The sequence below is a fragment of the Oncorhynchus masou genome, chromosome 28 (genome assembly GCF_036934945.1).
Source record: "Oncorhynchus masou masou isolate Uvic2021 chromosome 28, UVic_Omas_1.1, whole genome shotgun sequence".
In the NCBI taxonomy this organism is placed as follows: Eukaryota; Metazoa; Chordata; class Actinopteri; order Salmoniformes; family Salmonidae; genus Oncorhynchus; species Oncorhynchus masou.
Window position 1 is genome coordinate 80087810 of NC_088239.1, and position 24483 is coordinate 80112292.

General features: G+C 41.2%; 1 protein-coding gene across 2 annotated transcripts in view; it reads left to right on the forward strand.

The window, feature by feature from the left end:
• Window positions 1-22025, forward strand: part of syk (spleen tyrosine kinase) — a 29188-nt gene extending 7163 nt beyond the window's left edge. The window contains exons 2-14 of one of the 2 annotated variants that reach the window (XM_064943548.1): window positions 1340-1812; window positions 3054-3214; window positions 5057-5195; window positions 6552-6636; window positions 7042-7070; window positions 9026-9097; window positions 11545-11626; window positions 11780-11939; window positions 13826-14035; window positions 16341-16530; window positions 18604-18744; window positions 19494-19606; window positions 20963-22025. In XM_064943548.1, the coding sequence (XP_064799620.1) occupies window positions 1411-1812; window positions 3054-3214; window positions 5057-5195; window positions 6552-6636; window positions 7042-7070; window positions 9026-9097; window positions 11545-11626; window positions 11780-11939; window positions 13826-14035; window positions 16341-16530; window positions 18604-18744; window positions 19494-19606; window positions 20963-21038 (1860 nt within the window). In that variant the 5' untranslated portion in view covers window positions 1340-1410 and the 3' untranslated portion in view covers window positions 21039-22025. The remainder of the gene's footprint in view (window positions 1-1339; window positions 1813-3053; window positions 3215-5056; window positions 5196-6551; window positions 6637-7041; window positions 7071-9025; window positions 9098-11544; window positions 11627-11779; window positions 11940-13825; window positions 14036-16340; window positions 16531-18603; window positions 18745-19493; window positions 19607-20962) is intronic. The other variant, XM_064943549.1, reaches the window with a different exon arrangement.
• Window positions 22026-24483: the final 2458 nt, after the last annotated feature.

Sequence of the window (24483 nt, forward strand, 5' to 3'; positions counted from 1 at the left end):
GCTTACCTGCATGTACCATCAAACCCCTGAAACTTATTCAGAATGCCGTAGCCCGCCTGTTGTTCAACCTTCCTGAGTTCTCCCTTGTCACGCCGCTCCTCCACTAACTTCCAGTCAAAGAGCACATCATCTGGGGCGGCAGGGTAGCCCAGTGGTTAGAGTGTTGGACTAGTAACCAGAAGGTTGCAAGTTCAAACCCCGAGCTGACAAGGTACACATCTGTCATTCTGCCCCTGTACAGACAGTTCCTGCCCCTGTTCCTAGGCCATCATTGAAAATAAGAATTTGTTCTTAACTGACTTGAAAAAATAAATACATCTACAAGACCTTTAGTGCCTACAGAGCAGCAAGGGGAACTGCCCCACCCCTCCTTAACTTCAGGTTATACTCAAACCCTACATCCCTACCCAAGAACTCCATTCTGCCACCTCGGGTCTTCTGTCATGGAACCCCAATCGTGGAACAAGATTCTCCCTAAAGTCAGGACAACAGAGTCCCTGCTCATCTTCTGAAAATGTCTGAAACACCTACCTCTTTGAAGAGTATCTTAAAAACGCACTTATTTAAGAAACGTGTCTTTTCACCCTAGCATGACTTTGCTGATAAATACTTTGAGAAGAAAATGTACTTGATATGATTGTGATATGTTGGTGTCTCACCTCATTTTAAGATGAATGTACTAATTGTAAGTCGCTCTGGACAAGAGCGTCTGCCAAATAACTAGAAATGTCAAATGAACATGCTGCAGTAGAGACTCTAGGGTTGTGCTATCTGGTTGTCATGCTGTGTGCGAACACGGCTCACTGAATTCTGCTCAGAGATGCAGTGAAGTGTTGCGGGTGTGTTTCACACTACGTCTGCCACACAGGCCTTTACTGTAGAGTTACTGTGTGATGAGGCTGTCCTGTCTTTTGGAACATCCTTGCATCAGTCATATAGCACAGTAGCAATATTAATGTTGGGTTTGAAATATATTAACCTTTTATTCAACATGTCGAATTAGCCATAGTCAATATGTTGATGTAAGTTCTGTCTATGGAATTCACTGTCCCATATTGCCGCCCCTCATTGAACAGTAGTTACATGGCTGGCACTTGTCAGGTACAGTGTAATAACTGTGTAGGTACAATTTGTTATGTAGTACTAACTACTACACAATATCTGTCATCATCAGTAAATGCAAGTATTAGTAAAATTGGTTTTACAGAAGCTTTGAGTGGGGTTAGATATGTGTGCAGTCAAACGATGGTTAGGTACTACATTCTCACAGGTCGGATACCAACAGGTGTCATGCACATTTCACTGTATCGTGATCTTTTGAATCCGTTCCCTCTTGTAGGTCTCCATTGAGAAAGTCATAGCAAAGCTTCTTTCGGGTATTTCCAGTGCAGCCAAGAACCAGGAGACAAAATGGCCGACAATGTAAATGCCTTGCCCTTCTTTTACGGCAACATCACCCGGGAGGACGCGGAGGACTACCTGCGACAGGGGGGCATGGGCGACGGCATGTACCTGCTACGGCAGAGCCGGAGCTACTTAGGGGGCTACGCCCTGTCAGTGGCCTACAGACGGGAGTGTTACCACTATACCATAGAGAGGGAGCTCAACGAGACGTACGCCATCGTTGGGGGGAAGAGCCATCGAACCCCCGTGGATGTGATTGACTACCACTCCCAGAAATGCGAAGGGCTGGTGTGTCTGCTGAAGATGCCCTACAACAGGCCCAAGGGCATGCAGCCCAAGGTGGGGCCTTTTGAGGACCTCAAGGAGAAGCTGATCAGAGAGTATGTGAAAAAGACCTGGAACCTGCAGGTTAGTAGAAATACTTGGGTTGACTGATTCACTGGTTAGCTGGTTGGTTGGTTCATTCATTTATTCATTGGTTCATTGATTCATTCCTTCATTTATTCATTGATTCATTCCTTAATTTATTCATTGGTTCATTGGTTCATTCCTTCATTCATTTATTCATCGGTTAGTTGGTTGGTTGGTTCATTCATTTATTCATTGGTTCATTGATTCATTCCTTCATTTATTCATTGGTTCATTGATTCATTCCTTCATTCATTCATTCATCATACACCTGACTTTACCTGAAGTGAACCTTAATGCCATGTTGTTACTCTATACCAACTTTAGTGACCAAAATAAAGGTAAATGAAATAGTGATTGATTGAAAGGGAAATGACCCAATGCTGTCTCAAATGTGTTACTACTATAGAGTAGGCCTAGAGTTATCAGACTGAAAACTTAGACTGGGTCTCAACTTACTGTTTATTTCATTTGATTAGGATTCATTTTAATTTGAGTAACAATAGTAGAGTACATAAAGTGCCATTTCAGAATGTAGTTGTGCATCAGCAGTTTTTATATTCTTTCTCAATAAGCCCATGTCAGCAAAAAATAATAATATTTTGGTAAGTTACCAAAAATCTCTCCACCCTATGCCAAAATGTGTAGTATAGCAGGAAATGAGGTGTAAAATTTAACAATCTTCTCTCTGCCCAATGGCAAAATGTGTAGAATTGCAGCAAACTTGCTTTAAAACTGCAAAAAATTCTCTCCACCCTAAGCCAAAATGTACAGAATAGCAGGAAATGAGTTGTAAAACTGCAGGCTATTTCTATCATCATGGTATACCTTCCCTATTGCTTGAAGCAGCCATAAAGTGGTCGGGGACAGGTCAGATGTCATTGTATTATGTCCTCAGGGTGCAGGCCATCATTAGCCAGAGACCTCAGCTGGACCATTGAAAACCTTGTCAGAGATAGGAATCTATTTTGCTTCCCAATAGTCCAATAAGTCAGAAGGCTTTTCAAGTTTTCCTTGAAGATGAGAGGGAGACTGTTAAAGTTATAGTATCTTATTACTTTAAAAGCACAAACTGTAAGATTACCTGATATTCAATGGCCATAACCAATTGATAGCAATACAAATAACTTATCATTGCCCAATTTTAGAACTGTCTAATCTTACCATTATCATAAATATGAACTGATAAAGTTCATAAAGTGGTCGGGGACGGGTCAGATGTCATTGTGTTATGTCCTCAGGGTGCGGCCCTGGAGCAGGCCATCATTAGCCAGAGACCTCAGCTGGAGAAGCTGGTCGCCACCACCGCCCATGAGAAGATGCCCTGGTTCCATCACACCATCACACGTGAGGACTCTGAATCACGACTCCAGATGGGCTCTCGCACCAATGGCAAATTTCTGTAAGGGACCACTTAAAATGACTATGGCTGTCTATTGTAACATCTTATGGTTTGCTTTTGAATGGCCACGGCTAAAACTGTAAGGGGTAAAACTGTATGAACCTGCCATAAGGTAACACCAGTCAACAAGGTTACTTAAAAAACTATGTGTCATGGTTGTGTGAAGTCCTGTTAGTAGCTATGATCTACTCTTAACTTAAACTTTGTAATTCTATTTGAGATCCTTACAAAAATCATGTGAGGATATGACATAGCCGAAAATTCTATATGATAAAAACCTTTGTAGGTACTTTTTCCAAGCCAATTCTGACATGTTCATGTCAGCTCTTGTAACTTGTAAAATATATATTTAAAAAAAAGTTAAAAGCAAAGTGGTGTAGATTTGCTACGCTGAAAAGAAGATAGAAGACATACAGGAGAGGTCTGTAGTCTACACTATTTATAGTAAGATAAGGTTGTGCTGCGAGGTGCCAGCAGTGGCCTAGGCTGTAGAGAGAGAAGCAGGCTGTGGTTTCCGTTGTGACAGTTTGCAGAGGACTTCCTGGAGTGACCAAAGAGCAGGGGGGGGGGGGAGTGAGAGGAGGGGGAGGGGTTTGACTGCTCTACTTTATCTCATGAGAACATTCTGGAAGGGGCTCTTTGCAGTATTTTCCTCAAAACTACTTCTCAGCGTTCAACATATTGAAAATTGTGTCCTATTTTATTATTTTGGATTCATTTATACATTTTTTATTCATATCCTGAATTGAATTGCTAACATTTGAATGACCTCAACCTTGTTGTATACAACAAGAGCCTTTCCCTCCACAATTTCCATTACTTCAGTGTGTTTCAACAAATTTGGATTTATTTTTAATTAAATTTGCATTTTCATATTTAAATATTATTATTTTTTGTACTTACATGTGCATTTTCATATTTAAATATGCATTTTCATATTTAAATATGTATTTTCATATTTAAATATGTATTTTCGTAAACCATTTACTGTTAGGATTCTCAAATGCATAGCAATCATAAGGAATTCTGCAATTATATTTCAAAAAGGAGTTCCATGAAACAACAGCTTTTATTTGTGAATGTCAATTCATCAATGTTGTCATCTAGAGTAGTAATGTATTTCATAGTAATTTATCAGACATTCTTATCCAGAGCAACTTACAGCAGTGAAAGCATATATTTTCATACTGCCCCTCTGTGGGAATCAAACCCACAACTCTGGTTTTGCAAGCACTGTGGTCTACCAACTGAGCTACGCAGGACTCATCATTCAATACCGTTGCCTGTGTTGTGGGGTCACTTTTCATCAAATCATCGACAACACAGTCACGTACCAATAGGAATGATTGTTTCGGAGTTTACAGTACTCATGCACCATGAGCTACTACCGAAGGCATATCTACTGAAGAATATAAGCCCATCAAAGCACTGTACTAACCTTGATGAAAGTTAGTTTATTGTAACTCTAGCACTCTTTCAAGTACATATGTTAGTCATTTAGCAGATGCTCTTATCCAGAGAGACTTACAGTTAGTGAGTGCATGCATTTTTATACTTTTTCGTACTGGTCCTCCGTGGGAAATAGGTCCACAACCATGCTCTACCAATTCTACCAGCTGAGCCACACAGCACCTATATTCAGTGCCATAGCTCAGTTTCCTGTGTTCATTTTTACATTTTAGTCATTTAGCAGACGTTCTTATCCAATTTTAGTGCTTTCATCTTAGAAGATAGCTCGGTGTGAAAGCAACATATCACAGTCGTAGCTGCCCTGACGTTAGGGGGAAGTTTGTTTCCACCTTCTTATGTTCATCTGTGTCTCTTCCATATGTCTCCCTCCAGGATCAGACAGCGGGACCTGAATGGTTCCTACGCCCTGTGTCTCCTACATGGGTCACAAGTCATGCATTACCGCATCGATAAGGACAAGGCTGGCAAGCTCTCCATTCCTGATGGGAAGAAGTTTGACACACTGTGGCAGGTAATATCGCAGACTGTAGAATTATTTAAGGTCCCACTTCAAACAAACTTCAATTTATAGGGCCAGTTTCCTGGACACAGATTAGGCCTAGTCCTGGATTCAAAAGTTTTACTCTCTATTGAAAATGCTTAGTCCAGGATTAGGCTTGATCTGTCTCCAGGAAACCTCCCTATAATACAGACCTGATAGATGGATTTATGCCTTGTAGGGCTATATTCAATCAGATTGACAGCGAGCACAGCGTTGTTTTGTTGGAGGTAGAACTGCGTAAAGCGTATCGCATGCTTCCCAGTTGAAACAGTTTGTGCACATATTATATTTAAGCCATTAAGTCCTGAGGAGGTGTGGTATCTGGCCAAAATTTCCTGGTACTGGCTAAAGTTCATGATGCCATTGACCTAAACAAGAACCCCAGGACAAGTGTAAGCAAAGGGCCTCAATAGATCAAAGATCCACCACCATATTTTACAGTAGGTATGGGGTTCTTTTCTGTTCATGCAGTCACATATCAACGCCAAACCCATCACTGGTGTGCATGGCCAAAGAGCTCCATTTTCATGTCATCTGTTTCTGGTTCTAATCTGGTTCTAATCCAAATGCCAATGCCGTTTAGCAAACTCCAGGCGTTTACATTGATTGGATGACATGAAAATGGAGCTCTTTGGGCCACACACACCAGTGCATGAGCAAAAAAGAGCCCCATACCTACTGCGAAATATGGGGGTGAATATTTTTGATGTGTCGTTATCTTCGCAAGGTGAAGTATTTTAAACAGGGGTGTGAATAATAAAATCTCTTTCTCTAAGCAATTGTATTAGAATAAAATAATAAACAAAAAAAATGGAGCATACAATATAGCTCAGTATTTAAATTATTTTATACAGTCATTTTTGCTTATCTTTATCAAGGTAGACAATAATTTCTGACCCTACTGTACTATGTTGAACTAAGCAAAACCAGACAATGAATGATCTATCAATAAACAGCATTTACATATTCCTATTTTGCCCAAAGTACCTATTAAAAATTGTGTGGTTCGAGCCCTGAATGCTGATTGGCTGACAGCCATGGTATATGAGACCGTATACCACGGGTATGAAAAATAAATGTTATTTTTACCTCTCTAATTATGTTGGTAACCAGTTTATATTAGCAATTAGGCACCTTCGGGGGTTTGCGTCGTGACTAAGAACAGCCCTTAGCCGTGGTATATTGACCATATACCACACCCCCTCAGGCCTTGTTGCTTAATTAAACACTTAGGAGAAAAGACAGCACGTTAACACATAGGCACAAGCTTCACCTGTTTTTGATGACACGCAGGAGACCTACCCTGACACCTGCTTTCTCTTGTAGCTGGTGGAGCATTACTCCTACAAGCCAGACGGGCTGCTCCGCGTACTGACTGACGCCTGTCCGCGACCTGAGGGAGATCACTTTGGTACACACTCCTTCACCAGTCATAAAAACAGACAGAGATCTTATGTGGAAATATGGACGGATAGACAAATACTGTAGACAGAGTCCAATACAGAAACATTGACAAGACATACGGGCAGACAGACAGACAGACAGACAGACAGACAGACAGACAGACAGACAGACAGACAGACAGACAGACAGACAGACAGACAGACAGACAGACAGACAGACAGACAGACAAGCAGACAGACACATGTTTAATAATTGATACATAATTAGATGCATAAACAGATGTATACTATATAGATTAATAGGTTGATGTATACTAGACAGATTAATAGACAGCATTTTGAGCAATCATTATACTGTGTATATGTTTACGTGACTATGGGAGTGAACGTGTCTGACTGTTTTCATTGTGCAGGTGGTATTGGACGAGCAGGCTATAATAATGTAAGTGTTCCTCCACTTTACTTGTGTTTACTGTACTGCTCTCTCTTGCTGTGTGTGTGTGTGTGTGTGTGTGTGTGTGTGTGTGTGTGTGTGTGTGTGTGTGTGTGTGTGTGTGTGTGTGTGTGTGTGTGTGTGTGTGTGTGTGTGTGTGTGTGTGTGTGTGTGTGTGTGTGTGTGTGTGTGTGTGTGTGTGCGCGCGCGTGCGTGCGTGCGTGCATATATAATCATTGACAAATTAAGAGAAACAAATATCAGTAGGCTCTTTACACATTGTCATAAACTACACCAACCAGGTTGACATCCAGTCTTATGAGAAAATACCCCTATGAAGAGCAAACACAGAAACAGTATTTTTCAATAAGCAATGTCATTTAAAAGATGCCTGCAAAACACACAGTTTATACGGTGTGTACTTGTTCATAGCACTGGCATGTTGACACAAATAACATGAAAAATAACATGAATAACACTACATTATACAATTCCCTCTTCTTCACTATACAATAAATACCCTCTACTTCACTATACAATAAATTCCCTCTACTTCACTATACAATAAATTCCCTCTACTTCACTATAAAATAAATACCCTCTACTTCACTATACAATAAATACCCTCTACTTCACTATACAATAAATTCCCTCTACTTCACTATACAATAAATACCCTCTACTTCACTATATAATACTGATATATTATACATCACTTACAGCACTTCCTTATTGCAGTGCCATCAGAAAGTATTCACACCCCTTGACTTTTTCCATATTTTGTATACATTTTTTTGTCAACAATCTACAAAAAATACTCTAATGTCAAAGTGGAAGAAAAATTCTATACTTTGTTATTTTTTATTCATGGAAAATTAGACACCCTTTTGAGTCAATACATGTTAGCATCACCTTTGGCAGCAATTACAGCTGTGTGTCTTTCTGGGTAAGTCTTTAAGAGCTTTGCACACCTGGATTGTGCAATATTTGCCCATTATTCTTGAAAACATTCCTCAAGCCCTGTTTGAAGAGTTGGTTGATCATTGCTAGACAGCCATATGCAAGACTAGATTTTCAAGCCGATTTAAGCCAAAACCTTAACTCGGCCACTCAGTTCAATCAATTGAAAATTCAGGCTGTAACACAACACAATGTGGAAAAAGTCAAGGGGTGAGAATAGTTTCTGAAGGCAAGCCTATGAGCTTTTTTCATGCATCAATCTGGTGTTTGGTCTAGTCTTCAATAATACAGAATGTGTTGATTTTTTTACAAACTGTATTGCCCTTTACTTTATCAAACAAGCACACATCCTATCGATTATGTTTACACATGATCATGTTTGCACTGTACTGTACTTCATGATTAAATACTGAGAAGGAATTCCCCAAATGCTTACCTTCCCTCATCTTTGTGAAATACTTTATTAAAAGGGGAAGTTCAGTGTTTTACAACTTGATGTTAGATGTTTTCCTCACCCTGAAAGTAGTCTACGGGCCATGAGAAACTGTAATCCCTGGTTCGGTTTATCTTTAAACAGCCCATAATCCCCAGAAGGAAGTTTTATCTGGGTAAATAATCATCCATGTCTTTTTCCTTACATGAGAACATTTTCATGTAAAAAAAATCTTAATGAGTTTCGTTTGGTTTCACCCAGTAAACACTGTATAAATGATAACGTTCCTTAAAAATGAGCTTGAATGTGAAACAGTAATAATGCTTTTCCCCCACACAGTGCAAACTTTGCAGATTTGATTGAATTCCAACCCAGCCGTTGAATGGACAAATGTTACAGGAATACGTGGAAAATAGAGAAAAAAAGAATGCATTCCGATGAGGGAAAAAGTGTTTCAGAGTTGCACCTTTTGTTCAGAATATGTGAACTAACATTTTCCCCCTCAACTAAACAGACTTCAAATAACCATTTCCCTTAATAACATGACCCTCTCTGAAACTGTGGTTTCTAGCTATTGGAAGCGGCAGGTGGAATGCTCACCAGAATCAAATCCTACTCCATACCCATACCTGGTCGAAAAAAGGTGCCCTAACACACCTCCTCCCCCCTCTTAACCCCTACAGTGGTACAGTAGGCCTCGTGCATCCCCCAACCCTTAACACTCAAAAGTGTGATTTTTGCTAAAGTGTGGATTGCTACATACTAACACCCCTCTCTGAAACTTACCTGCACCCTTTCCTCCATTCATATCCCCCTCACATTCCCCCAAGAAATTAAAAGTGTGAAGAGATGACCTTAGAAATGTAATCAATTGAACGTAGCCGACTGACTCAGGCTTGATTAAATCCGTATCGTGGAAGTTCTGTGCTATGGAGCTATTTAAATCTAAAGGAGGTGATTTCCTATTGAGTCCGGCATATGCAACGTTTACCGTGAACGTTATAACGCTGAACTTCCGCGATACGGAGTTAATCGAGCCCTTAAAGAGACAGTCTGCATGACTGACGTGATCACACATGACAGGTCTTCCTACTTACAAACTAACATCTTGCCAATGTGGAAATGGGAGAGCGCAATTTGTGAAGGCCCATTAATGGCAGTCTAGTCCGATTTGAATTGTGATTATGTTGTTGTCTGTAAGTAGGAAGTCACCTTGGTGTGACTGATGTCATCTTGGTGAGTGTACCTTTAATATAGTATCACTGTGCTACATGATTTTGAGAAAGGCCCATTATAATAAATCAACTAATTACTCATCAACGCAATATGTTCAGACAACATTTGGAATTTCACAAAGTGAATTAAATATTTCAATTGACTCGTAGAATTACTTCTGGTTGATGTTCATGTTTATTCATCATGATCTCCAACTGTGAGAATTAATTGTCTTTCTTGACAAGAACTTCATATAGTTTCTTGGAAATTCATAGTTTATAAAGTGATACAATCTTCCTTTATCCAAGGATCTTCACTCCTTTTAAATTTTGTTTTAGCATTTAATAATTGAGTACTGACCTGACTCAAACAGACATCATTACAGTCGATTAGAACTTTTACACCACCTAGAGGTCACTTTGGGTAATTACAAAACCCTTATGGAAACATTAAAGTCTCATAGTACTCAGTAGTGTAGACAGTTGTTTATCATTGCAAAAAAAATGATGTTGTTTCCATAGAGATGAAGTTGTGAGGAAGTGAACCAGTTCAGTTCTTGGTGTTCAGTCCCATGGGATTACATTTCTCAAGTGGTAGTTAAGCTAATGAACGCTTCCTAATTTAGGCATGCCATGCCTTAAAGCAGGGGTAAGGGACAAAATGGTCAGTGAGCTGGCTCGTGGTTACATTTGTTCCCTAGCCCTCCTTCAAATGCATGTGTTTAAAGTTCCGGACATCTGCCCTTGGTTTTCCCTTTTCCCTTCTGCGTGAATCATTCATTCCATTTACTTTGTTGTTGTTGATGCAGAGTCTCTTCTCCTTCATGGATTCCCTTGTAATTGCAGTGACACTAAGACCCAAATCAATGTAAAAACAAAAAGCATTCAGTTGTATATCTACATTGTAGACCTACGTTGATATAAACAAGCCTGGCTACCCAAACTCCTTTGCTCCGGCCAAACACTGTGCCACGCCCTCAGACGTTAGTTTCTTCTCCGCAATTAGTCTGGACCCGAGTACCTCCCCAACGATTTCTAGAACGCAAACACGTTCTAACCAATCTGATTGGTCCCAGAAACCGATGGGGTTGGGCCAGAGCCATGACACATGTGAATAAGACAGCTGTTTGAAATTTCGTCATTGGCTTTGATACTCTGATTGGTTAGAGGTGATCCAGTCACACTATGTTTTGTACAACAGCCCTCGTTTTGACGTCACCACAAACGACTTTGACGATGGCCCCGGGTATTTAGCCGACATAGAGCAACGAAAAGGATTCCGTTTGAGTCGTCAGGCAACGTGTGATACGATGTACCTTAAGAATACTTTGTGACAGTAGTAAGCTGTTCTCCACATTCACAACATAGTACTTGAGTCAAGGATGTCCATTTGGAAAACCACATTGAAATGAGAGAAAATTGTTTGTATTTTTACTCGATAATAATCTCCAGTGACCCACCCCACCTTTCACCTTTCACCTTTAATCAATCACCTGATGGCATCATTTACAGTGAGATGTGTGAATTTGGAGAGAAAAAACATGTCTTTCATGCACAACCAAAAAAAGGTATTCAAAGTATTCTGAAGGTGACAAACAACATACCATACTATGTGAAGCTCCCATTTAAAAACCACACCAATGTCAACCATATCAACTGTGGTGTATTTTCATCACTGTAATAAGTGTTCCGTGAAGGAGAGAGATTGGTGTTCTGCTTGAGAAGGTCAAAGGGCGTTTATGCTTCTGTGTGTCAATCAATCAACCAACCAATCAAACCATTTCAGGTTACATTCCGGCAGTGCTCTCTCCAAATTATTTATGTACAATCAATATTGTTTGTACCTTGACCCCTCTCTTATTGTATCCTGTAATAGGGCAGGGGTGCCTCTCACAGCAAAACCACAGATAATCTCAACCCTTATGACACCAGGGCTCCAAATAATGTGGTCAGCAAAGGTGAGTGATGGGAGGGGTCATGACTTTTGAGACAAATCCTGTTTGGAGTGGCCCACTCTTGTATTCGTGAGATATATATTTTGATGTACTGCTGCATTGAATTGAATAGAAATTGATGTTATGACACTGTATGGGGTGTGTGTCTTGTCTCAGAGTCCATGCCAATGGACACAGAGGTGTACGAGAGTCCTTACGCTGACCCAGACGAGCTGAGGACCTCCACTGTGGACCGCAAACAGCTCTTCCTGGAAGATGGAGAGTTGGGCTCTGGGAACTTTGGGACTGTCATGAAGGGCATCTACAAAATGAGGAAGTACGTAACCTTCACAGCTTAAAAGGAAAATATGAATTGCTGTTTCCAATTTCATATTTAAAAAAAAAATGTAAGGGATAGACCAATAAAAATACAATCTAATATGATTATGATTCATAATATTCCCCATACCTAGAATAGACACCACTGTCAACCCGCCGATACCATTAAACCAGATGTCATAGTTCAGTGGCAACAATTATATCATGTCTTCATGCAGGTGATGTAACTGCATAAGGCTAAGCTAGATACTGTTAGCTGACCTCCGCTGCAGTAGGATCTGGTAGCTAATTTAACATTAATAAAGAGTTTAAAATGACCCGTTTTCTGTGTTCATATTTCAGAACAACATATGTATTCTTTTGACATTAAGAATGGTGAAATACATGTATGATGAGGGCAATTACAGAAATAGTGATCACTAACACAAACAGGCGTAATAGATTAAAATATATATATATATATATAGTATACACAGTACCAGTCAAAAGTTTGGACGCTCTTCTCATTCAAGGGTTTTTCTTTATTTTTCTACATTGTAGAAAAATAGGGAAGACATCAAAACTATGAAATAACATATATGGAATCATGTAGTAACCAATCAAAATATATTTTATATTTGAGATTCTTCTTCAAGTAGCCACCCTTTGCCTTGATGACAGCTTTTCACACACTTGGCATTCTCTCAACCAGCTTTACCTGGAATGCTTTTCCAATAGATTTGAAGGAGTTCCCACATATGCTGAGCACTTGTTGGTTGCTTTTCCTTCACTTTGCGGTCCAACTCATCCCAAACCATCTCAATTGGGTTGAGTTCGGGTGATTGTGGAGGCCAGATCATCTGATGCAGCTCTCCATCACTCTCCTTATTGGTCAAATAGCTCTTACACAGCCTGGAGGTGTGTTGGGTCATTGTCCTGTCGAAAAACAAATGATAGTCCCACTAAGCCCAAATCAGATGGGATGGTGCTGTGGTATCCATGCTGGTTAAGTGTGCCTTGAATTCTAAATAAATCACAGACAGTGTCACCAGCAAAGCACCCCCACACCATCACACTTCCTCCTCCATGCTTTCAATGAAAGAAAAGGAAAGTAATGTTACCAGTAAAAGAGGAAGCCAACGTTTCATAGGCAATAAGATATTAATTTGTCATCAAAGGAATGTGGGTATTTGGCCAGGCGAAGCGATTTTATGCTCTGACTGACTCCGCTGGTTTTGGCTGGTCTCGGAAAGTAATGAGTCCTCATTGTCTGAGGCTGAGTTAAGACCAGGTAAAAATGTATCTGACACCAAGACAAGACCGAGACACTAAATTTTTGGTCTTGAGAACGACTGTAGACTGGCCTACAACACTGCTAGCTAGGATGCTGCAGCAGAGGTCAGACAACTAGCTAGCCTCACACATTGGGGAAATAACCTGAAATTATTGATGTCACTAATAGCATCCCTCCCTGTCAAAATAAAGTTAAAGAAAAAAAACTATAACTGCTAAACTTGTATGTAACAGCTAGCATTTCAGTTAGCTATAAAGTAGCTAGCTTCAAATTCAAGTTTCAACTTTATTTATCCCAGAGGGAAATTGGTTTTGCATCAACGAGCACATGAGATGTAAAAAAACATATTTTAAAATACACATGAATCACAAAGATACTGACATACTACACACAAAGTTACTACATACAATGCTAGTGCTCCAGGCATGGCAGCCATCAAAATAGTTTAAATATACCAATACTAATTATCAACATTAGCAGCAACAATAGTACATAGAAGGTAAGTAAAGTGCACAATGCACAGTCTGAAAAACATCACGTCAACATCATCAAAAAATATGCTGGCCATTAGCTTTCCACTAAGCGGTGACGTCATCTCTCCATCTTCCCAGGACAGAGAAGCCGGTGGCAGTGAAGATCCTGAAGAATGACGACAACAACCCAGCAGTGAAGGAGGAGATGCTGCGGGAAGCCAACGTCATGCAGCAGCTGGACAACCCCTACATCGTCCGCATGATCGGCATCTGCGAGGCCGAGAGCCTCATGCTGGTCATGGAGCTGGCCGAACTGGGGCCGCTCCACAAGTACCTCCAGAGGCACAAGTAAGTTCCCCAGTCAGTCTCACTCTTCGGTAGTACTGCACTTCCATCAGTCTGACAATTATGGCCAAATTCCAAACCTACGTTTTAAAACATCCAAACCAAATTTTTCTAGAATATTTGTCTGTTGGCATTCATACTTTTCGAGTTCTCACCGCGGTTCAAGCTATTTATCCGTCATCACATTTAAGTAGTTGAATGGCAGCCGCCTACGCAGAATTTTTGGGAGTTGCGCGGTCAGGCTGTTCAGCCCCTGCAGACGGGGGTTGCAGAGCCACATAGCTATGTCACAATGGGCAACAGGACTCTATCCCTTAGAACCCAAAACCCAAAATCATAATCTTAGGGAGTTCCTAATTCATCAATTAAGACCTAGACAACCAGGTGCAGGGAGTTTCGTACTCATCAATTAAGACCTAGACAACCAAGTGAAGGGACTTTCGTACTCATGAATTAAGACCAAGACAACCAGGTGAGGGGAGTTCCTAACTCATCATTTAAGACCTAGACAACCAGGTGAGGGGAGTTCCTAACTCATCAATTAAGACCTAGACAACCAGGCGAGGGGAGTTCCTAACTCATCATTTAAGACCTAGACAACCAGGTGAGGGGAGTTCCTAACTCATCATTTAAGACCTAGACAACCAGGTGAGGGGAGTTCCTAACTCATCATTTAAGACCTAGACAACCAGGTGAGGGGAGTTCCTAACTCATCATTTAAGACCTAGACAACCAGGCGAGGGGAGTTCCTAACTCATCATTTAAGACCTAGACAACCAGGTGAGGGGAGCTCCTAACTCATCAATTAAGACGTAGACAACCAGGTGAGGGGAGTTCCTAACTCATCATTTAAGACCTAGACAACCAGGTGAGGGGAGTTCCTAACTCATCATTTAAGACCTAGACAACCAGGTGAGGGGAGTTCCTAACTCATCAATTAAGACCTAGACAACCAGGTGAGGGGAGTTCCTAACTCATCATTTAAGACCTAGACAACCAGGTGAAGGGAGTTTCGTACTCATGAATTAAGACCTAGACAACCAGCTGAGGGGAGTTCCGTACTCATGAATTAAGACCTAGACAACCAGGTGAGGGGAGTTCCTAACTCATCATTTAAGACCTAGACAACCAGCTGAGGGGAGTTCCTAACTCATCAATTAAGACGTAGACAACCAGGTGAAGGGAGTTCCTAACTCATCAATTAAGACCTAGACAACCAGCTGAGGGGAGTTCCTAACTCATCAATTAAGACGTAGACAACCAGGTGAAGGGAGTTCCTAACTCATCAATTAAGACCTAGACAACCAGGTGAGGGGAGTTCCTAACTCATCATTTAAGACCTAGACAACCAGGTGAGGGGAGTTCCTAACTCATCATTTAAGACCTAGACAACCAGGTGAGGGGAGTTCCTAACTCATCATTTAAGACCTAGACAACCAGGTGAGGGGAGTTCCTAACTCATCAATTAAGACGTAGACAACCAGGTGAGGGGAGTTCCTAACTCATCATTTAAGACCTAGACAACCAGGTGAGGGGAGTTCCTAACTCATCATTTAAGACCTAGACAACCAGGTGAGGGGAGTTCCTAACTCATCATTTAAGACCTAGACAACCAGGTGAGGGGAGTTCCTAACTCATCATTTAAGACCTAGACAACCAGGTGAGGGGAGTTCCTAACTCATCAATTAAGACCTAGACAACCAGGTGAGGGGAGTTCCTAACTCATCAATTAAGACCTAGACAACCAGGTGAGGGGAGTTCCTAACTCATCATTTAAGACCTAGACAACCAGGTGAGGGGAGTTCCTAACTCATCATTTAAGACCTAGACAACCAGGTGAAGGGAGTTCCTAACTCATCATTTAAGACCTAGACAAACAGGTGAGGGGAGTTCCTAACTCATCAATTAAGACCTAGACAACCAGGTGAGGGGAGTTCCTAACTCATCAATTAAGACCTAGACAACCAGGTGCTGGGAGTTCCTAACTCATCATTTAAGACCTAGACAACCAGGTGAGGGGAGTTCCTAACTCATCATTTAAGACCTAGACAACCAGGTGAGGGGAGTTCCTAACTCATCATTTAAGACCTAGACAACCAGGTGAGGGGAGTTCCTAACTCATCATTTAAGACCTAGACAACCAGGTGAGGGGAGTTCCTAACTCATCAGGGACCTTAATTAATCAATCAAGTAGAAGGGAGGAGCGAAAACCTGCAGACACTCGGTCCTCGATAACTGGAGTTTTACACCTGAGATACGGTATAATTCAGTGTTCAGTGTCACTTACAGCCATTGATCCTGTCCACAGACAGATCTCCATTAAGAACATCACAGAGCTGGTGCACCAGGTTTCTATAGGCATGAAGTACCTGGAGGAACACAACTTTGTGCACAGGGACCTTGCGGCCAGGAACGTGCTCCTGGTCACCCAGCACTATGCCAAGATCAGCGACTTTGGTCTGTCCAAGGCTCTCACAGAGGAGGAGAACTACTATAAGGTATTCAATTCGGATATAATTATTGTCGTGCCCTTACCCCCTGGCGAAGTTCAGACTGTCTGTGCCTCATCTTCTAAAGTCTATCCCTGCTGTTTTACTTCTAATTGTCCTGTCAGTTCGATCAAATACAGTATGAAAGGAGTTTGCAACTCCTAAAAAGTTATCCTAAAAGAGGAAATTAGTAGCACATCAACTGAATTTTGACCTTAGTGAACTCTAGGAAAACTCTATTGAACCTTTATTGATCCAGATTAAAGCATTTTTCAAGAGAGACTCTGTCCACAATGACAGTAGGGTGAACAGTTCTACAGTAATTTCAATATAAAATTATTTCTGAGTAACAAGTAGTTACCTTACTGTGATTATTTTTGACAATTTTGAATAAGAACAAACAAAAATAGCTTCTTAGCAAAGAGCAATTTCTCAAGTATTTAGCTAGGACTGCCAGTCAGTTGTCTGAGTTGGGGAAGGGAAAACTGAAATCCTTTCTCTGAAGTTTGATTGGACCCTGCTCTCTAGGGTTAGGATTAATCCATTCCCTGATGTTTGATTGGACCCTGCTCTCTAGGGTTAGGATTAATCCATTCCCTGATGTTTGATTGGACCCTGCTCTCTAGGGTTAGGATTAATCCATTCCCTGAAGTTTGATTGGACCCTGCTCTCGAGGGTTGGGATTAATCCATTCCCTGAAGTTTGATTGGACCCTGCTCTCTAGGGATAGGATTAATCCATTCCCTGATGTTTGATTGGACCCTGCTCTCGAGGGTTAGGATTAATCCATTCCCTGATGTTTGATTGGACCCTGCTCTCTAGGGTTAGGATTAATCCATTCCCTGAAGTTTGATTGGACCCTGCTTTCTAGGGTTAGGATTAATCCATTCCCTGAAGTTTGATTGGACCCTGCTCTCGAGGGTTAGGATTAATCCATTCCCTGAAGTTTGATTGGACCCTGCTCTCTAGGGTTAGGATTAATCCATTCTCTGAAGTTTGATTGGACCCTGCTCTCTAGGGTTAGGATTAATCCATTCCCTGATGTTGGACCCTGATTGGATTAATCCATTCCCTGAAGTTTCCCTGCTCTCTAGGGTTAGGATTAATCCATTCCCTGATGTTTGATTGGACCCTGCTCTCTAGGGTTAGGATTAATCCATTCCCTGAAGTTTGATTGGACCCTGCTCTCGAGGGTTAGGATTAATCCATTCCCTGAAGTTTGATTGGACCCTGCTCTCTAGGGTTAGGATTAATCCATTCCCTGATGTTTGATTGGACCCTGCTCTCGAGGGTTAGGATTAATCCATTCCCTGATTAATTAGGATTAATCCATTCCATTCCCTGATGTTTGATTGGACCATTCCCTGATGTTTGATTGGACCCTGCTCTCGAGGGTTAGGATTAATCCATTCCCTGATGTTTGATTGGACCCTGCTTTCTAGGGTTAGGATTAATCCATTCCCTGATGTTTGATTGGACCCTGCTCTCGAGGGTTAGGATTAATCCATTCCCTGATGTTTGATTGGACCCTGCTCTCTAGGGTTAGGATTAATCCATTCCCTGATGTTTGATTGGACCCTGCTCTCTAGGGTTAGGATCCATTCCCTGATATTGGACCCTGCTCTCGTTAGGATTAATCCATTCCCTGAAGTTTGATTGGACCATTCCCTGCTTGGACCCTGCTCTCGAGGGTTAGGATTAATCCATTCCCTGATGTTTGATTGGACCCTGCTCTCGAGGGTTAGGATTAATCCATTCCCTGATGTTTGATTGGACCCTGCTCTCGAGGGTTAGGATTAATCCATTCCCTGATGTTTGATTGGACCCTGCTCTCGAGGGTTAGGATTAATCCATTCCCTGATGTTTGATTGGACCCTGCTCTCGAGGGTTAGGATTAATCCATTCCCTGATGTTTGATTGGACCCTGCTCTCGAGGGTTAGGATTAATCCATTCCCTGATGTTTGATTGGACCCTGCTCTCTAGGGTTAGGATTAATCCATTCCCTGATGTTTGATTGGACCCTGCTCTCGAGGGTTAGGATTAATCAATTTCCTGATGTTTGATTCGACCCTGTTCTCTAGGCAAAAGGCCATGGGAAGTGGCCAGTGAAATGGTACGCCCCAGAGTGTATGAACTATTTCAAGTTCTCCTGTAAGAGTGACGTGTGGAGCTTTGGGGTCCTGATGTGGGAGGCGTACACGCTAGGGATGAAACCATACAAGGTACAGTATGTAACCATACAAGACACATTACGTCACCATACAAGACACATTACGTCACCATACAAGACACATTACGTCACCATAAGACACATTACGTCACCATAAGACACATTACGTCACCATACAAGACACATTACGTCACCATACAAGACACATTACGTCACCATACAAGACACATTACGTCACCATACAAGACACATTACGTCACCATACAGACACATTACGTCACCATACAAAGTATGGGCGGCAGGGTAGCCTAGTGGTTAGAGCGTTGGACTAGTAACTGAAAGGTTGCAAGTTCAAATCCCCGAGTTGTACAAATCTGTCGTTCTTCCTGAACAGGCAATTAACCCACTGTTCCTAGGCCATCATTGAAAATAATAATTTGTTCTTAACTGACTTGCCTAGTTAAATAAAGGTCAAATTAAAAAGTACATTACAACTCAATATCAGGAAGGTGCTCTTAACAACTTGGCCTTTATTTGACATAATGACACCTTAAGTGAAAGCTTATCTCATAGTCTGAGTCCCCTGTCGTGTCGTAGCTGTCAGTCAAAGCACTTTTGCAACGTGTATGTACTTGTTCCAAAATGGCACCCTATTCACTACGTAGTGCACTACTTTTAAACTATCGCCCTGGTCAAAAGTAGTGCACTACGTAGGGAATAGAGTGCCATTTGGGACTGCCACTGTCTGGTATGCCATCAGTGTGTGAATGTTGTCATTATGTCACCCTCTGTTTCCCCCAGGGCATGAAAGGAAACGAGGTGATCCAGATGATCGAGAATGGTGAGCGTATGGACATCCCCCCCAACTGTCCCCCGGAGATGTATGACCTCATGAAGAAGTGCTGGACATACAAGTGAGTGAGGATGGGAGCCCAAATTACAGATCTGGAATCAGATTGCCCGGGAATCAGAAGGGAATTATAACTATGAGGAGTATGAATAATATCTAACCCTGGTTCAGTGGTTAGGAGGTCAAATCTAACACTGACCTTGGAACAGGGTTTTAGAAGAAACTGTAGCCTATCTGTGGAAAGAAAATATAATCCTAAACCTTGTTACAATGTCCATACAGTATGACAATGGAGAAAGGGAGATAGCAGAACTATCCCATAATTTACAAGCAATATTGTATTCTGAGGCAGTAGTGGGAAAAACTACTCAATTGTCATACTTGAGTAAAAGTAAAGATACCTTAACAGAAAATGACTCAAGTAAAAGTTACCCAGTAAAATACTACTTGAGTAAAAGTCTAAAAGTATCTGGTTTTAATTGTACGTAATTACGGTGGTAGAAAAAGTACATAATTTTTTTTATACAAAGTAAAAGTAAAGGCTATACATCAAATTCCGTATATTAAGCAAATCAGACCGCACAATTTGTGTATTATTTTTAACTACTGACAGACAGAGGCACAGTCCAACACTCAGACATCATTTACAGGCACAGTATTTGTGTTTAGTGAGTCTGCCAGATCAGAGGCAGTATATGTGTTTAGTGAGTCTGCCAGATCAGAGGCAGTATTTGTGTTTAGTGAGTCTGCCAGATCAGAGACAGTATTTGTGTTTAGTGAGTCTGCCAGATCAGAGGCAGTATTTGTGTTTAGTGAGTCTGCCAGATCAGAGACAGTATTTGTGTTTAGTGAGTCTGCCAGATCAGAGACAGTATTTGTGTTTAGTGAGTCTGCCAGATCAGAGGCAGTATTTGTGTTTAGTGAGTCTGCCAGATCAGAGGCAGTATTTGTGTTTAGTGAGTCTGCCAGATCAGAGACAGTATTTGTGTTTAGTGAGTCTGCCAGATCAGAGACAGTATTTGTGTTTAGTGAGTCTGCCAGATCAGAGGCAGTAGGGATGACACAGTGTTATATTGACAGGTGCCATAATTCTGTCCTGCTTTAGCATTCTAAATGTAACGAGTACTTTTAGGTGTCAGGGAAAATGTATGGAGTAAAAAGTACATTATTTTATTTAAGAATGTAGTGGAGTAAAAGTAAAAGTTGTCAAAAATATAAATAGTAAAGTACAGATACCAAAAAAAAACTACTTAAGTAGTATTTTAAAGTATTTATATTTAAGTAATTTACACAACTGTTCTGAGGCAAAAGTGGAAATTACTATCTGGATATTATTGTTGCTTATCTGGCATCTTGTTGATGCTATGGCTCTGGTATAGTACACTATACTGTGTACTTATCGTTTGTTTATCTCCTACAGGGCGGATGAAAGGCCTGGATTTGCGGTTGTTGAGCCCAGACTGAGGGATTACTACTATGACATATCGTCACAATGATCGGTCACCTCAATCAGCAACCACTGGAGTGTAAAGAGCATTTGACTCTGGACCTCTGGAGATACTGCTGCTGTGAGGTGCTAGTGTTTCGCTCTTGGCACTGGTGGCTTCTTGGGAATTCCTCACATAAAAAAAGTGTTATTAAAACCGAGAAACCTGATTAGTATAGATTTAAAGATTGAACATATTGTAAATTGATTACAAATATCAGTTTTGAACAATGTTGGAAAATATAGAAAAATATATTTAAAACCACCTTGATTGAAACACACATTAATATTTGAGTCATTTAGCAGACGTTGTTATCCAGAGTGACTTACTGTTGGTGCATTCATCTTGAGATAGCTAGGTGGACAACCACACATCGAAGCCATAGTAAGTTAATTTTTTCCTCAATAAAGTAGCTATCAGCAAAGTCAGAGCTTGTAAGGGGGAATAAGCTATTGTGGGGAGTGGGAGGATGGATGTTGTGGGATTATTTAAGGTACTCTTTGAAGAGGTAGGGTTTTTGGGAAGTTGGGCAGGGACTCTTGCTGTCCTAGCTTCAGGGGAAGCTGGTTCCACAATTGCGGTGCAGGACATAAAAGAGCTTTGAAGATGTTTTTGTTCTGTTTAATTTACTCAATTTTTTTTTCTTCTCAAGCAATATTAAATTTACAATAAAACAAGGGGCCAGGTGATTTTATTTATTTTATCATTACTTTTATACTTCTCTTTTTTTGACATTTTTTAAATATTTTTTATTTCATGATTCTTCTGGAGTTATGTATCAAAATGCTTCCACATTTTCCTCAGGATGTTCTGTTTTCCTATATTTTCTAATCTACCATGTTTGTTTGGTTACGGTCATTTCTGCACATATTGTATAATCCAACGGGCGAAGATATAGCTGATGTAAATTATTACATTCTGGTTAAATACATTCACTGATGAGAATTGTAATTAGTGCTAAAAAAAAATGAATCAATACAATTATTTTAGACTGTCTCACTGTCTTTGAATTGATTTGACAAGAAATAGAACCGAGGGAGAACATTAAACATCACCGACTGAACAAGATAAAAAAAGCACTGCTCTATTAATATCAATTAATATGCATTGCTGTACTTTTTTGTTTGATACATGGCAATTGAATTCTAAAATATATTGTCATGCACTGTAGAATGGTGTTATGGGACCACCTGCAACATGTGGGCTGGAGTTTTACTGTACATCAGCCATCATAGAAATAGAGGCTCTATTGCACGTTTGTCACTTACCTTAGCTACGGTTTTAGTGTTGGCTTTACATGTGCTAGGTTAAACCTGACTGCTCAGTCCACACAGTAGTGAGTTCAGCTGAATGGGTTTAAACCCCTTTTGATGGCTAAAGCATAGCTATGCTAACAACACATTACATTTACATGTAAGTCATTTAGCAGATGCTCTTATCCAGAGCGATTTACAGTTAGTGTATTCATCTTAAGATAGCGAGGTGAGACAACTACATATCACAGTCGAAGTAAGTACATTTTTCCTCAATAAAGAAGTCAGTGCTAGTAGGAAAAGACAAATGCATTTTATTTGTATTTTTTGGAGGGGGAGTACAACAGATATCTTATTTAAGCTGCTCTTGTTGCTCCATAGGCAAGCGCCATGGTCTTGTAGTGGATGCGAGCTTCGACTGGCAGGCAATGGAGTGTACGGAGGAGCAGGATGACATGAGAGAACTTGGGAAGGTTGAATGCCAGACGGGCCTCGGTGTTCTGGATAAGTTGCAGGGGTTTTTCACTCTGTTAAAAACAGTTTTTCGCCCAGTTAAAACTCATTTTAATTGCCTTCAAACATCACCAAATTCATGGACTATGTAGTTAACCATGTTATGTCAATACTTTGTGAGTCATATTGCACTTTTTGCGCATTTACATACCTGAATTAACATGGAACATGATGAGACTGAGAAAAGTCAGTAGTGTTCAGTACACGGCATTCTCCAAGATCGAGGAAGAAACATCCAAAATCTCACGATCCCACTAACGCCCACCATTGACGTCACAGCTCCCTCTAGCGGCAGTAGTCCAGACGGGATATGACAAGTGCCTGGATTAAGACCTGCGCCTCTCCCTGTGTGAGGAAAGGTTGTACTCTACAAATGTTGCACAGAATGAACCTGCAGAAGCGAGTCACTGTTTTGCAGAGAACAATAGGGTATTTGTCCAGGGTCACGCCAAGGTCCTTTGCACTCTGTGAAGGGGACACAGTGGAGTTGTCAACCGTGATGGAGAGCTGTTGGAGCGGGCAGGCCTTCCCCGGGAGTCAGAGCAGCTGCATGTTGTTGAGATTGAGATTGAGATTGGTGGTGGGCCGACATCCAATCTGAGATATCTGGCAGGCACGCAGAGATGCGTGTCGCCACCTGGGTGTCAGAAGGGGGGAATGACAAAATTAGTTGAGTGTCAACTGCATAGCAACGATAGGAGAGACCGTGTGAGGAAATGATGGAGAAAAGGGGAAGAGGGCCTAGAACCGAGCCCTGGGGGACACCAGTAGTGAGAGCACGTGGTGCAGACACAGATCCTCTCCAAGTCACCTGGTAGGAGCGGCCTGCCAGGTAGGATGCAATCCAAGAATGTGCAGATCCTTAGACGCTCAGCCCTGAGAGGGTGAAGAGGAGGATCTGATGGTTCACGGTGTCAAAGGCAATGGATAGATCTAGGAGGATGAGAAGAGGAGAGAGAGTCAGCATTGGCAGTACGGGGATCATCTGTGACACAGAGAAGAGCAGTCTCAGTTGAGTGACCCGTCTTGAAGCATGACTGGTTAGTGTCAAGAGAGAGATAGCGAGAGACAGCATTTAAGTGTTTTGGAAAGAAAAGAAAGAAGGGATACTGGTCTGTAGTTGAAATCAGAGGGGTCGAGTGTTAGTTTGTTGAGGAGGGGAGCGACTTTTTGAAGTATGCAGCCAGTGGTCAGGGATGAGTTGATGAGGGACGTGATAGTCTAGAGAAGGGAAGTGATGATGGGGTTGAGTGGGCAGGATGTCGAGCGGCTGGACATCATTAGTTGCAGGATGTTCAGCACGATGCTCAGCACTATGGCGCTATGTTCAGCACTATGCACAACACTGCCTTCGGGAAGTATTCAAACCCCTTGACTTTTTCCGCATTTTGTTATGTTACAGCCTTATTATAGAATGGATAAAAAATTCTAACAAATCTCAGAAATCTACACACAATACCCCATAATTAGGGCCGATTTCAAGTTTTCATAACAATCGGAAATCTATATTTTTGGACACCGATTTGGCAGATTTTTTTTTTATATATATATAATTTATTAACACCTTTATTTAAACTAGGCAAGTCAGTTAAGAACACATTCTTATTGTCAATGATGGCCTAGGAATAGTGGGTTAACTGTCTTGTTCAGGGGCAGAATGACAGATTTTTACCTTGTCAGATCAGGGA